Source organism: Crotalus tigris, unplaced genomic scaffold (genome assembly GCF_016545835.1).
Source record: "Crotalus tigris isolate CLP2741 ecotype Arizona unplaced genomic scaffold, ASM1654583v1 scf7180000024339.11422700, whole genome shotgun sequence".
NCBI lineage: Eukaryota > Metazoa > Chordata > Lepidosauria > Squamata > Viperidae > Crotalus > Crotalus tigris.
In genome coordinates this window covers 5980360-5996703 of record NW_024100509.1, presented here as the reverse complement: position 1 = coordinate 5996703, position 16344 = coordinate 5980360, and the positions used below count along the sequence as shown (strand labels likewise).

Sequence of the window (16344 nt, the reverse complement as noted above, 5' to 3'; positions counted from 1 at the left end):
ACTTAATACATTCACTATCATCTATCTATTTCTCACAAATTACATAATAGATTTAATATATTCGATTTCTAGCTTAAATTTCGACTACTCAACCTGTTTTAATTATCACTTCAAGTATCTCTACCAAGTATATTGAAATTCTTAATCTCTCTCAGCCCTCTTCTTTTTTTTATTGAAAGTTTTTTAAATTTTACAAAACAAATCCCTTCCCCAAAACCCCCCACCCTCCCATACCCTCCCACACCTCCCAAACCCTCCCCCAACCTTCCCAGAGCTGAGTACAGGCTTAATTAAAATTTTTCAGAAAAAGAAAAAAACTTGAAACACATATAAATCCTAAACAAATCTAAATACATTAAATTGAATAGGTTATCTTCTCTAAAAAATAATAATTACAATCATTAAACACGATATAATATACTCTAAACATTTTATAGTGTCATACTTATATTATTATCCATCATTCTATATAAACTCCCTCCAAAGCACAAATTCAAACATTACTTTCTTTGAATATCTATACCTACAATATAAAATCTAATCTCTCCCTCTTTCTTTATCCTAAAACACAACAATAAACATATAAACATTCATTATACCATTAAAACTAAATACTCTTTTGAATACTTAAACTAAATACTTAAATTTAAACTTCTTAACTAAGATTTTCATTCGATCTCCATAATCTTCTCTCCTATCAAAAAAAACCTTAAAAGACATATAAATCCTAAACAAATCTAGATACATTTAATTAAACAAGTTATCTTCTCTTAAATAATAATAATAATAATAATAATAAAAAAAAAAGAACCCAATCATTAAACACATTATAATATACTCTGAACCTTTTCACATCATACTTATATTATTATCCATCATTCTTTATAAACTCCCTCCAAAATACAAATTTAAAGATTACTTAAAACATTAAAATTCCCTTATACACATTTAAATCTTTACCAATAACAAATTCCATCCACAATAAACACATTCCTTATCAGTCTCTCTTGTCCATAAACCTCAAAAGAAGTACTTTAAAAACTGCCCTTAAAAGTAACTCCAAAAAGTTTGTAAATCTTGCTTCTCCCACAGACTCAGATCTCTTTTGAATACTTAAACTAAATACTTAAACTTAAACTTCTTATCTAGAATTTTCATTCGATCTCCATAATCTTCTCTCCAATAACCAATTCCTTCCACGGTAAACACATTCCTTGTCAGTCTCTCTTATCCATAAACCTCGAAAGAAGTGCTTTGAAATCTGCCCTTAAAGGTAGCTCCCAAAAGTTTATAAATCCTGCTTCTCCCACAGACTCAGGAACCAATAGTTGTGAGGTTTCCTTAAACTCCTTCTTCTGTTGCTCTTTTTCTTTACGATTATATGTTGCACGAGTTGTCCTCTGCTCCTTCATCTCGACTTGTTGAGGCCCCTCAAACTGAGATTTCCCATTTTTCATTAATATAGGCTCTTCAGACTGCAATTCTACCCTTAAAGGTTGCTCCAAAAAAATTATAAATCCTATTTCTCCCGCAGATTCAGAAACCAATAATTGTGAGGCTTCCTTAACCTTCTTCTGTTGCTCCTTTTCTTTACAGTTATATGTTGCACAGGTTATCCTCTGCTCCTCCATCTCAACTTGTTGAGGCCCCTCAAACTGAGATTTCCAATTTTCATAAGTATAGGCTCTTCAGACTGCAATTCCACCTTCTTTTCTTCCAAAGCTTTAAACTTAATAGATGGCGATGAACATACCCCCAGGACCGAAGTATAAAAGTCTTTTGCTTTAGAAACAGTATTAAGTCTATAACATATCCCCAGGTAACTCACCACCATTCCAATCGGAACATCCCATCTGAACAAAATTCGTCTCTTTTTAAGTTCATCTGCTAAAAAAGCAAACTTCTTTCTTCTTCTTAAAATTTTAGATGGGATCTCCTTTAAAATTATAACATCTTGTGAAGCAATTTGAAACCTCTTCTTATAAAAAGCTTGTATAATTTCGTTGCGCAGGGATCTTTTCCCAAAGTAAATTACCACATCTCTTGACAAATTCTTTTGCGCTGCCACCACAGAATTAATTCTAAATGATTTTTCAATTTCACTAAGTATTTCCTCTTTTTCTTTATTCAAAATCACAGCAAAGTCCTTTGCAACCATCTCTCTCAGGTCTCCTTGCACAGTCTCTCCCAAGCCTCTGATTCTTAAGGCATATTCCATTTGTCTATATTGAAGCATAAGAATCTCATTTTCCATTTCTTTTTCCATACTTTCAAATTTTCCCTCCATCAATTCCACTTTTTCTTCTACCTCTTCTACACGAGAGTTCAGCTTTTCAAGAACAGAGGCAACTTCTTTTAGAGCCAAAACTATCTCTTGCCTCAAAATCTTATTGTTTTCCTCTAAAATCTCTTTCATTTCTCCCCTAATTTGAGATATAACATTTCCCATCATATCTTGCAAATCCTTCACAATTATTGGCTGTACCAAGGAAGAGGGTGAAACTATTAGTTTAAGTTGTTGCGCTGATGATAACACCGAAGAAGAAACCACCTTAGGAGCTGTAGGAATTACTGGACGTTTTGGAGCCATCTTAAAAAAAAATCTTTACTCCTTCTTAAAAATTACAAAAATTAAGCAAAAGAAAAAGAGAGATTAACTCCAAAAAAATTCAAAAAATCCTTCAAAAGGAGATCATTATAATAAAAAGAAAAGAGTTAAAAAAAGGAAAAGGGAAAAAGGGGAAAAGAAAAATAATTAAATAAAAAAAATCCATTCCATTTTTTAAAAGTACCCTCTTTCTTCCCTCAAAAATTAAAAAAAAAAAACAAAGGAGAGTTCAAAAGAGATTTCAAAACCACAGAACCACTTTCAAAAAAAAAGTTTAGAAAGTTTAAAAAGAAAGAACTATATAATCCATTACATTCCATTTAACTCGCTTCTTTCCGGAAAAGAAAGGGGAAAAAAAAAAGCACTTTCAAATCGCCATTTTACTTTCACTCTCCACACCAGCAAAGAACAAAAAAAAAAAAAAAAGATCAACATAAACTAAAAAGCAAATAAAACTCAATAAGTTTAATCCTTTATCCAGCTCTGTCCGCTTTAAAATTCACTCACCCGATCCCTTTAAGCGCGGAGATGGTAGCGGCGTTTCACTTTGTTTCCGAAGAAACAAAAACAGTTGGGAGGCGGAGGCAACATGAACTCCGAGGGAGCTCTCTTTCACCCCCCCCCAAAAAAATCCCTGGGGGGTTCAAGAGACTCTACCTCTATTCGTGTGATTCTCTACCCCCTCCCTTCGCCCGGGAGGGGGATTTCGAGCCGCGGGACAGCTGGTATCCGCTGTGCTCCGCGGTTCTGACGCCATCCCAGGAGGACGGCTACAATGTAGCCGCCATCATCGACGCTAACCACCGGAAGTCCCTCTCAGCCCTCTTCTTATCACCAATCTCATTCATTTCTTCTTCCAATAACTAACTTAATTAAAAAAAACGATGTTAAACCTTAATTCCATCATACCTTATCAGATCATATTATTATTAAAAAAAATCACCTCATCAATTTAAGCACTTCAAAATTACATTCTCATGACTGAACATTTTTTTCAATTCCAGAACATACATACATACTTATACTATTAAAACAATGATCACCAAGAGAATGCTTTAAGAGGATAAAATTTAATTAATCAACCAAGCTTTCGTCAAAATACATACTCTGACGATGTCAAATGTATTTTGATGAAAGCTTGGTTGATTAATTAAATTTTATCCTCTTAAAGCATTCTCTTGGTGATCATTGTTTTAATAGTATGGATATTCCCAAGAGTCATATTTTTACTTTTATTTTTAATATATATAATTATATACTTTTATCCTTAATACAATCCATAAAGCCAAGGTTCTTTTATCCAAACAGATTTCCATAGAACAAAAAAAAAAAATCTAACTAATTTAAACACATATGTATATATAATTATAACTAACTTAATTAAGAGAAAGAAAGAAAAAAATGTTAAACATTAGTTCCTTTCAATTCATTACAGAAACTTCACATTCCATCCAATTAATTATCATACCTTATCAGATCATATTATTATACACAAAAATCACCTAATCAATTTAAATACTTACTAGTTTAAACAGACATGTATATAATTGCATTTTTCTTACTTCTAACTCTAGATCGTTACCCTTAAAACAATTCATAAAATCAGCATTGCCTTTTACTCCATTAAACATTTTTGAATTTCTTTTTCAGTCTAATTCTGGGTTTCTTTCTATGCCACACAGGCTTCCATAAAAGCGCTTCGCTTTCAACCCTTCCTCTGCAGTAGTCTTTTTTCCCTTTCTACCAATAGATCTATTCTTGCTGCTTGTAGTAATCTCTGAGAAAATATAAATCCCTTCTTCTGAAGTAAACGTCTTTTTCTGTTCTCCTTGCAGCGTAGTTGCTTTGTATTTTGAGATCTTGGTCTTTGCTTCTTCTGGTTCTCTAAGTTGCTGAAGAAAGGATTGTCAGATGAAATAAATTCCACTTCTATCTCTGTAAATGCCTCTTCTGGTACATTTTGATTTATGCCATAGTCAGTTGTAACCTGGACATCAGTTTGAACAAATGTAGTAGAGTCTCTGGATCTTAATTCTAAAGTAGTTTTTGAATGTAGCACATATTTCTGCTGTAGCCTCATAAATCTTTTCCAATATAAGTGCACAGTTCAGTTGCATCTGAGGTTTCTCCATTTTAATACTAATGTTTAAAAGAAAATCTCTTTTTCTTTTTTGTAGAGGCTTTATTTAATGCAAAAACATCCACCCCCACAGCTTCACAGGTGCGCAGCTTCTTTAGTGTTTTGAAATTCAATAGAAAAATAAACAAAAGTTGCAGTATTAAATTTTCGCCACTAGATGCCCTCAGTGAGTTAAGAATGTCTTTTCCAAAAATCAGTTCCTTTTTTCTGTCTTTTTTTTTATAAAAGTTTTCATTTTCAATTTTACAATACATTACAATCTTAAAAATACTTCAGATAAAAAATAAAACAAATTGATACACACCACTTTCGGTATTGCCCACCCATTTCCCCCCAAACCGCATCCACCCCCAACCAACTTGCCTCTTTCCCTCTTCTTCCTCTTCCTCACTCTCCACCTCTCCTCAGCCTTCCTAGTTGCTTCTCACCTTCTTCTACCTTCTCGCTTCGGATGCGGTCCAGGGGAAATGCCCGAGCAATTCCTCTCTCCAAATTGAAACATTAATATTATATACAGTAAAACTATTTCTACTTTATCTTAACTACTTAAACTTCGACCCATCCACCCCCCTTCCCCCACCCCCTTCCCCCCCGACTTCCCAGAACAAAGTACAGGATTATACAAACATATTAAACATAATCTATTTAAGTTTACTAATTATACAATGAACAAAATCATATTAACCCTTAACTTTCTTCAAACTTTATCATAAATTTATAAACAAATTCATTACTCATAAAATAAATGAAACTTTGTAGTTCCATACTTCTTTTGAACATATTCTATCCATCTTCTCCATACATTAAAATATCTCTCTTGTGAATGGCCCTTTAAATAAGCTCAAATTTTAGCCATTTCTGCTAAATTAGAAACCTTAAATACCCATTCTTCTAAATCCTTCTTCCAATATTGACCCACCAATAATCTTGCTGCTGTTATTAAATTCAACATTAAAATAGTTTCTTTAACATTAAAATCCACAAAAATGCCCAAAAGAAACAGTTGGGGAGTAAACTTAATCTTCTTTTTAAAAACCTTTTGAATGTTCCACCAAATCATAATCCAGAAGGCTTTAATATCTTTACAAGTCCACCAAACATGAAAATAGGTTGCATCCAAACAACCACATCTCCAACATTTAGGTTGCAGGTTTGGGTACATACAGGACAACTTTTTAGGATCCAGATGCCATCTATAAAACATTTTATAAAAATTTTCCCTCAAAGTTTGGGCCTGCGTAAATTTAACATTTCTGGTCCAAATTACCTCCCATAAATCCAATGAAATTGGTTCCTAAATATTCTGGGCCCATTTAATCATACAATCTTTTACTAACTCTGTTTCTGAATCCAATTTTATTAACTCATTGTAAATTTTTTTTAATATGGGTATATATATTTCTGATCCTTTATCTGGATTACCAAATTTTCATCTACTAAAGTAGATGATATATTAAAGTATTATATATATATATATATATATATATATATATATATATATATATATATATATATATATAAAAGAAATAGTAGAATTCTTAAAAAGAGAGGAGAGAGAAAACCTTTTCCTTCTTTTTTTTCCTTTTTAGTGTCCAAATAAAAGTAAAATATAGTCTTTCAGTGTTTATAAAATGCCTTTCTTCCCCAAAAAAGCAGAAGCCGCCTTTCCAAGCCAGGGAAATAATTCCAAAAGCTCTTACAGGTACACAAACAAAAAAAGGCAGAAAAGAGAGAGAAACAAGAAAATATTCTCACCCAGATTCACCACGGGGGCACTCAAAGCTTAGATGTTGTCTGACTTACAGTCTGAAGCGGCTGGGCGATCGGCCATTTTACTGGCCGATCTTCTTCTCCGTCGGCCCTCGGCGATTCATCCGGACAGCTGGAGCCGCCGCTCCTCCGCAGCCGGACAGCAGTCTCCTTGACGGAAGTCGCACCCTCCAGGGCGACTTTGGACCTATATAAGGGTCCACTGACGGAGGGAAACCTAGTTGACGAGGAGAGAAGTCTCCCCGTGCGACTAGTGACGCCGCGAACCGGAACCGGAAGCCCAAGCATCTGAATTTTGATCACATGACCATAAGAATGCTGCAATGGTCATAAGCATGAAAAGCAGTCATAAGTTACCTTTTTCAGTGCCGTTATAACTTTGAATGAACTGTTGTAAGTTGAGGACTATCTGTATTTTGTACCTTTATATTGTGATACATAAAATTTACTCTCAATTAAATTTTCAAAGCTTGCACACATTCCCTTTCCACTCCCCAAAATGCCTATGAACCTAGGCTTAGCTTGAATCTTGAAATACACTGATTTATATATAGTTTATAGAGCCCTACCTTTTGCTTTTAGGGAAGAAACAGAAAGTTTCTCTCCTTCAGGCTTCATCATAGGTGGCCTATTGTGAACAAGTTTCCACCATCCTGGTTCTCCAAATTCCTGAGCCCCTGAGCGAAAATACAGAGGGCTTCCCACAGAAAGGCAACCAGCAACAGTGCTCCACCATGTAGATGTCTTCTTTCTAAACAATTAGAAAGGATTAAGGAGTTTAGCATTATGATTTTTAAATAACACCTTAATATAACATTTATACCAACATCTAATAACACAAAAGCTTTATAAACTACAAGCATTATTCAATATCCTTGTTTAATAACCATTCAGCGGCTATTCAAAGTCATGATGGTGCTAAACAAGTGGTATTCACAACCGCTCCTCAAAGTTCCAATTGCCCCAGGATCCCCGTAGTCACGTGACTGCAATCTGAGTGCTTGGCAACCATTTGCTACCTCCCCTGCTGGCTTCCCACAAAGTCAATGTGGAAGCGTGAATGGAAGTTTGCAAGTTGCTTTTGTGAGTTGCTTGCACCCTTGCGGCTTTTTCTCCTGAGCAATCTGGCTACAATGGGTACAAGATTCCAGGGATCTTGTACTCCATAGCACATCTGTTGGAATATTCATGAGCAGGAAGAGTCATGTGGTAACTCAGTCAGCCAATGTGAAGAAAGTGCTACTGAGTCTGTGCAAAAGGGTATTGAGTTAGAAGCTGAATTTTCAGTCTCAGGTTTGTCTCTATAAGAAGTCTTCATTGAGCTATGTTGCTGTAAAGAAGAATGTATGGTATTGTAAATATTTTGATATAAATATAAAGAAGTTATTTTGAATCAGCTAAATGTAGTCAACTGTGAGAGCTTCTGATTTATTTTCACCAACAGAGAAATTTAAATTCTCTAACAACGTGTGTGCTCATAACATCCTCGTCTAGTGGCAGCCCCCTGCACATCCTCCCTCACCTGGTAGCAGCTACCCCTGGTCCTGCCATACACTGCAATGCAGCAGCCTCTTACTCGTCCACAAGCATGCTTGTGGCTGGCTGCCTTGGACTTGCAACTTCCTGCCAGCTTCCTCATTGATTTGGCTTATTAGCAACCAGCAAGAAATTGTGAGCATTCCCTGCTTAATGACAGCAGCAGGGACTGCAGGGTTTGCCATCACTAAGCAATGCAGTCATGTGAGATCACACTTTATGACTGCACTGATTAACAACAGAAATTCTAATCCCAATTACAATCATTAACCAATGTCAATCTGTAATAGACATTTCTGTTGTCCTCCAGTTCATAAGTGTCTGGCATTGAGTCCTTCAGATCAAAATTAGTCTGTGAAGTTAACTCATATGGTAAAGCATAGTATTTTTAACATGTCAATTATTAGATGAATTCACCGATTTCTTCTTTAAAAAACACACAGGAATCCAAAAGATAGTAAAAAGGTTTTCCTGAACTTTCCAATTTTAAATCTATTAAAATATAACATATGCATGCTAAAATGGATGTCCAGATCCTTATTTCTGTTTCTATATGCTTTTTAATATCTAGAGGTAGTTCTCACTTAACAGCCACAATTGAAATGTGCAATTCTGTCACTAATCCAGTTAAGTGAAATATCACATGACTGCCACAAACCTACTTTTGCAGTTATTAAGCAAATCACTCACAGTCTTTAAGCAACACATTGCATGGCCATGAAATAAAATTTTAATGTTCCACTGACTTTACTTGTTGGAAGTTAGCTGAGAAGAGTGCAAATGGCAATCATATGACTATGGGACACTGTGACCATCATAAGTACAAGGACTAGTTGTAAAGTTACTTTTTCAATGCTTTCATAACTTTGAATGATGTCTAAGTAGTATAGATGTTAAGTGACGACCACCTGCAATTTTTTTATTTTAACAACTACTCCTAAATTATTATTATAGGCTTATTAAAAATTGTTTAATTCTCTAGAAGGAATTCTGGAAAATTTCTAGTTGCTATTCATATCTAGACATCAAAACGTATTTTAATTCAACATACTGCTATTCAACACTTTTGATCAATGGCACCTGTACTGCAATTTTTCAAATAATAAAAATTCATCATTTAATATTTTAAATAAACAAAAAAGTGAACACCATACTCCACATAGATTCTCCAACCAAAAAATTGCTTTGCTGTTTTAAAAAAATTCATTCACCCATAATGGGATGTGCTTTGTGGTTTTTAAAATACAATGCAGTATAAACTCACTTAGTTTAATTACCGTATTTTCCGGCGTATAAGACGGCTTTCTAAACCCTGAAAATCTTCTCAAAAGTCAGGGGTCGTCTTATACGCCCAATTGTCTTAAACGCCGGAATATATGGGTAGCTGTTCTCTGAATTTAAAACCAATCTGCCCCCTAATGGCCAGCCCTATTTTTTTTTTACAGAAATAAACACTAACAGGACAAAGCATACAAAAATCCCATTTTTCTACATCGCCTATCACTTTATTCTGTTTCAGGAAAAGCAATTAAATAGTAGAAAACAGTAAGCTATATAAATTAAGGACATTACATCTACAAAAAAAAGAAAACATTCGATTTACTTCTTATACCTATAGCAGCAGTCATGAATATATGGAAAAACTTTTTGATTCAGCAAATCACATTGATTAAGAAAGATACTGGTCAAAGGAAAAAGATCAAAGTGAAAATTAAGAAAATAGATGATGGGATCTACCAGAGAGAATATTTAAAAAAGAAACATTTGTTTGAATATGGTTAAAGAAACAGAAAAGATTCTGAATACATATGTCATTCTAAGAGAGATGAATTCCTTAAATAATACTGTATGCTTTCCCCCCCTTTTATTTTATTTCTTGATATAAGTAATATAATACTGCTGAAATGGCCTAGATGAAGGAAATGTTTTAGATAATTAAATGTGTCTGAATTTAGGGAAATTATAATGTATAAAAAAGAAAAAAATGTTTTGAATAAGACCTAAAGGATTAGATGACTAGGCACATTAAATGGAATATTTAAAGATTAAATATATTTTATCAAAATAATAAGAACTATATTATTTCAAGGTTTGCAAAGAAGACATTTTGGGGAAAAGGGGAAATCAACTAAATGTACTATGTGGATTATAGATTATAGAAACCAATTGTTAATGATTTTTCTTTACAAATGTAAACCCAGCAAACACACTGTTTACCAACTATTAAGTGATTTATGTTTTAAAAAATCAATAAAATATATAGGAAAAAAAATACCAGCTGAGTTCAGGAAGCATTAGGGAAGCAGTGGTGGGCAACACTCACTTTCTAGCAGCAAAGGAATGGAGCTCCTATTGTGCTCATCTATAAACAGAAATTCAATATTGTACCGTATTTTCCGGTGTATAAGACGACTTTCTAAACCCGGAAAATCTTATCAAAAGTCGGGGGTCGTCTTATACGCCCAGTCATCTTATACGCTAACTAATTAGGACACAGGTGTCAAATATGAACAAACTGATTAAATTGGACAGTAGTCCTGTGACAATTTGCATAAATACATTATGTCAATTTTCCTGTTGCAGAATATTAATCCATTCTATGTTAAGTCCACTGAATTGAGAGCCAATTCAGCGATATTTCATGTACCATATATTGAAGAAAGCTACAATAATTGAAAGTATAGCAACTATAAGCAGGCAATTTATAACTATGAAAATATCAGAGCATTTTATTTTACTAGGATTTTGGTATACTAGAGATTTCCTTGAATCGTATTTGGTTAACATTTCAACTACTTGACACAACATATTTGTAAAAAAAAAGAATGACTTTAAGATTATGCTTTACAAAGTTTTTTTATATGCTTTGCAAGTTCTGAAGCTTGTGTCCTTTCTCTCTCCCCAAAATTAAAAATAATATTACTGAAACTATTTTCCACATTAACATTGAGTATTTAAATTATCATACTACTTGTATACAATATATTTGTAATAATTACCTGTTTCCTAGTAGATAACTCCAGTGTTTTTCAATAAAAGCACAAATGTCTTCTTTCCATCGGAAATAACCTTGGCGACCAATTCCTTCTAGAGACAGATTATACATAGCCAGCATGACAACCTATTTTACAAACAGAAATGCTAATATTAACACTTTAAAATTTAAGTCCTTATGTATAAAAACATTCTAAATCTTCTAAACTTGGTATCATAAAACTTAAAAATTTCCAGAGATGAATTACTGATGCAATTTTATGTTCAATTTTCCAATTTAATAATATCTCAAGCCACAGAAAACCCAAACGTTCATCTTCCAAAAGCTCAGAAGTATTTCTAGGTATCATGATAAACACATTCCTGACTTTGTCCCTTCTTTCACCCATTGCCAGTGATCTTGCAATTACTATAATCTTTGAAAATTCCGGGAGGGTGGGTGAGGTGCCCCCCCCAAAAAAACCCAACCCCCAACAACAGCAGACTCCCAATATTGCAAAAGGAAAGAGAAATAGTATGGATGCAAAAGGCAGGGGTGTCAAACTGCCGGCCCATGTGCCGGTTGCATTCTACAGAGGCTGCACCCAACCCAGCTCCGGCAATGCAAATAAAGTCGTGATACATCACGACACATCACGTGATGAGTTTGACACCCGTGCAATAAGGTATTTGTTAAGATCTCTTGTGATATTTGGAGAAGATAAATATGAGTTAAATGGTACCTTGACTTACAACAGTTCGTTTAGTAACTGTTCGAAGTAAAAAAAGACACTGGAAGTTACAATGGCACTGATTTATGACCATTTTTCAGGACTCCTATGGTAACATGCTCCAAATTCGGACTCTTGGCAACTGGCATGTTGTTGCAATGTCCTGGGATCAGGTGATCATCTTTTGTGACCTTCTGACAAGCAAAATGAACAGGGAAGTATGATTCATTCAACAACCATGTTACCAATTTAATAACTGCAGTGATTCACTTAACAATTGTGGCAAGGAAGGTTGTAAAGTAGAGCAAAACTCACTTAACAACAGAAATTTTGAACTCAATTGTGGTCGTACGTTCAGGACTACTTGTACAGTCAAATGGATTTGTTGGTTGACAGATACATCCACAGAATGTTCATAAATGGATTTAAATTATTCTGGGAGAAAATATAAAATGGGGTATTCTGGGACTCAATTCTCAGCTCAATGCTATTAAACATTTTAATAAGACACTTAGAGGAGAAAATGGAAGGAAAGCTTATTACATTTTCAGATGCTACTAAGCCAGTGGGACTGGCTAATAACTTTAGAAATTAATCATAATTCAAATTACCTTCAAAATAGCCCAAATACAAAAGGCTGATGTTGAAAAATGACAAATGTAAGAACTTTCATTCAGCTAGAAAAAGTTTAATACATAGCTATAGGATTGGGAAGATTTGGCCTGGCGCAACAAAATAAATTTAGGAATACTAGTACAGAGCTTTTCAACCAGTGGTACGGGTACCACCTGTGGTACATTGGCACCTGGCAGGTGGTACGCGACCATCCTAGAAAAGTGGTAGCGGGGGAGGGGAATGAGCTGAACTGGTGGCAGCACTACACAAGCCTGAGCGAGAGATGGCTGGAGCTGCAGGGCTATCAGGGCTCAGCGGAAGCACCAGGATCAGTGCTGCTTTCCAGCTGATCGGCGCTTCCTTGAGGCTGTCAGGGCTCAGCGGAAGCGCCAGATTCCAGCTGGAGCTCGGCGCTGATCCTGGTGCTTCTGCTGAGCCCTGAAGAAGCACCAATCAGCTGGAAAGCAGCACTGATCCTGATGCTTCTGCTGAGCCCAGAAGAAGCGCCGATAAGCTGGAATGTTGCAGCATCTCCAGGGTCTTGTGATTTACATTCAGATGCTTGGCAACTGATTCATATTTATAATGGCCAGTGTCCCAGGGTCATGTAAAGTGACCAAAACCTGCTGCAACCACCCAGCAGACAGGGGGAATAAAAACCAAACAACCCCCACCCTACCCCTGCTGTCAATCCTCAATAGTAATGCTCACAATAAAAACCTCGGACAGGAGGAAGAGTGCCGCCGGGTGGGCAGGCGTCTTGCTCAGCTGTGGCTTGGGGGACACTTTTTTCATTGCCATTGTAACTTCTGAACTGTTGTAAGTTGAGGACTACCTGTACTTTATCATTTTTTTCTCTGTTTTTTTGGTCATCAAGTTTTTGACATCTTGCTAGGGGACTGGTGGTTCTCGGATATTGCCATATCGTAAAAGTGGTACAATGGGTGAAAAGGTTGAAAAGATCTGTACTAACAACGGCAAGAATAGTATTCGCTCAGAACTGGAAAAATACAGCTGTACCTAGTGAGGAAATTTTAATTTATAAAATTATGCATTGCGCAGAATTAGATACGTTAACTAAAAGACTTAAAAATCAGGATGTTATGGATTTCTACCAAATATGGAATAAATTTTATAAATGGTGGGGGAAAAAATTTGGAGGTCACTGTGATGAGATAAGTTAAGATTGAGTTTAGAGTGATGTTATTGTATAGAGTTTAATTAATTATGAATAGGAATGAACTGAGATGTTGGTCAAGTCTGATTTACCATGTTCAATGTTTTTAAACTTTTTCTTTTTTTGTTATCTAATAAAATTAAAAAAAAAAGATCTGTACTAATAGATGATCAGGATCTAGGGATACTATTAGGCCACTGTTGAACATGAGCAATTCATTGCTATACAACAGCTAAAATGATCAATGAAATCTTGGGCTGCATTTTCAGAAGCATTGCATTCATATCAGATGATAATAACTGGTTATGCTGCACTTGGATTACAATATCCAATCCAGAGAACCACACTTTAAAAGAGATTCAACATTATTATGCCCTCCTTTTCCTGTATTTCTTGTCTTTTGTGTGGCTGTCTTTTTTTAATAAAATAGTAAGATACATTTATAATTAAACCACAATAAAAAAAAATGGAAACATTGGATTTGAATAAAGATTTAAAAATTAGCTTGCTCTTACTACATGGTTTCATTCTTTGAACAATTGCTGGACAGGGAATATATGAGAATATAGCAGGTAGTCCTCAAATAATAATTGTAATACAGCCTGCCCATTACGATTATAAATTGTAACAGTCCTAAAGCAGGTTGGTTATGTGACTGACCTGATTTTACACTATTTTTTACAGTGGTTGTTAAGCAAACGCCATGGTTGTTAAGCGAATCCATTTTGGGGTAGGGCAGTTTTGCCAAAAACATGAGGTGCCAATTTTCAGCAAAACCATCATGAAACACAATCACATGACCACAGGGAAGGAGGCTAATCATCAGAACTATGGATCCAGTCGTACATTTGAGTGGTCACTAAGCAACCGGTCATAAGTCGAGGATTACCTGTAAATGATTTTTTGGGCCACCTCATACATTTAACACAACTATGCCATAGCTCATAAGGATTGTTTCTGTGTTAATTTGTAATACCTTTCTCAGTCCAAATTTTATAAGATCATGAGTCTGTTGTAACATTTGACATTAATTTTCAGTTCCATAGCAATACTGGTCTTTGTGCTACAAAGACTAATTTTAAAAATTGGACCCTGCAGCACTTCAGATTCTATTTGAAAAGGATTATTTGAAGGGCATGGAGACCCAATATGTATAGCCTCTATTGCAAATCATGCTCAGAATGATATGCTATTCTTTCTTGGAGCAGTAAAGTAAATCAAAATTAGCTATTAATGTAATATAATGTAATATAATATTACATAATATTACATAATATAAATTCACATCATAGACAAGACAATACACAGAACTTCTTATCCTACAGTTCACAGGCATTATCCCCCACCAAGTCAAGATCAGGAAGCTTTTTTCAGACCAGACTGGTGGACTTAATGATCATATAAAAATTTCTAATCAAGTTGAACCTAGTCTCAGGTAAAAAGAAGAGTTGGAATCAGAAGGACATGTCTGTCATTAGCTTACATACTTAAAATTGAATTTAGACAAAAAAGTTAAGGGTTTGAATCTGTTAAAAAAAAAGAATTTGTAATTGTATTGTGAAATTATAATAAACGTGTTATTGCTAACATTAATAAAATGTTGTTGAAACTGATTATGGAAACGAGTTTTGAAACATTATATTATTCAATAGGCAGAATAACAAAATAAGAGTAAGAAGGCATCTTGGAAGTCTTCTACTTCAACCAACTGCACAAGCAGGAGATCTTATATGATTCTGGACAAATGGCTCTTCTTAAAAAGCACTAGTGATGGAGCACCTACAACACTGGTTAATTGTTCTCACTGTCAGGAAATTTCTCCTTAGTTCTTTCCTTGATTAGTTTCCATCCACTACTTCATGTCCTGCCTTCTGGTGCTTTGGAAAATAGATTGACCCCTCCACCTCTTTGTGGCAGCCCCTCAATTATTGGACCACTGCTATCATGTCACTCTTAGTCCTTCTTTTAATCCTAAACATACCCAATTCCTATAATCTTTCTTCATGTTTTAGCCTCCAGCCCCCTAATCATCTTTGTTGCTCTTCTCTGCACTTTTCCAGAGTCTCAGCATCTTTTTTATATTGTAGCAACCAAAACTGGATGCAATATTCCAAGTGTGATCTTACCAAGGCATTATAAATTGGTATTAACACTTCACATAATCTTGATCATATCTCTGGTTTTTTTTAACAATAACAATCTCCAGTGCCTGGTGTACAATGTGTTGTCTTGTTTTATATATTTGAGGGGAGGAAAAGCAATAATAATTAATTAGCAGTCAATAATGATTAAATTTGATAATTCCATAATTAGTATATTAATTAATAATATATTTCTTTGATCTTCTCTTCTCCCATTTGTATTCTTCTTCTTCAACCTTAAACAAATATAATTTATATATTTTCAATATATAAATGATTAAATATAGACATTTCTCATATTTATACAGATAATGATAACATCTATGTATAACATTTTTATCAGCTTATATTATTCTTCTAACCATCATCTCATTAGTTCACCATGCATCCTATTTTCGTAATTTTTGTTTAAGCTTAATTTCCCCTTTTATTCAATCTATTCTTATCAGTCATGATTTTCTCAATGTTGATCATCTAAATATCCAATTTTTTCCATTTAGGTACACCATCTCAATATTTTCATATTCCATGTATTATAAAAATACTGTGCTTCTTATCTATCTTATAACATCTGGGTATAACATCCTTTCTGATCAGCTTATATTTCACTTATATTTATAAAAATTACATCATCCCAATATTTTTACATTTCA

The 16344-nt window shown here is 34.6% G+C and overlaps 1 protein-coding gene across 5 annotated transcripts in view; it reads right to left on the bottom strand.

Annotated features, from left to right (window-relative positions):
- The window catches only part of KAT14 (lysine acetyltransferase 14), a 115260-nt gene that overhangs the window by 75075 nt on the left and 23841 nt on the right, over positions 1 to 16344 (bottom strand). For 3 of the 5 annotated variants that reach the window (XM_039326136.1, XM_039326135.1, XM_039326137.1), the window contains 2 exons: positions 11054 to 11175; positions 7088 to 7269 (listed from right to left, as the gene is read on the bottom strand). In XM_039326136.1, coding sequence (XP_039182070.1) covers positions 7088 to 7269; positions 11054 to 11175 — 304 coding nt within the window. Of the gene's footprint in view, positions 1 to 7087; positions 7270 to 11053; positions 11176 to 11770; positions 12551 to 16344 lie in introns of those variants that run through there. The other 2 variants (XM_039326139.1, XM_039326138.1) reach the window with 2 other exon arrangements.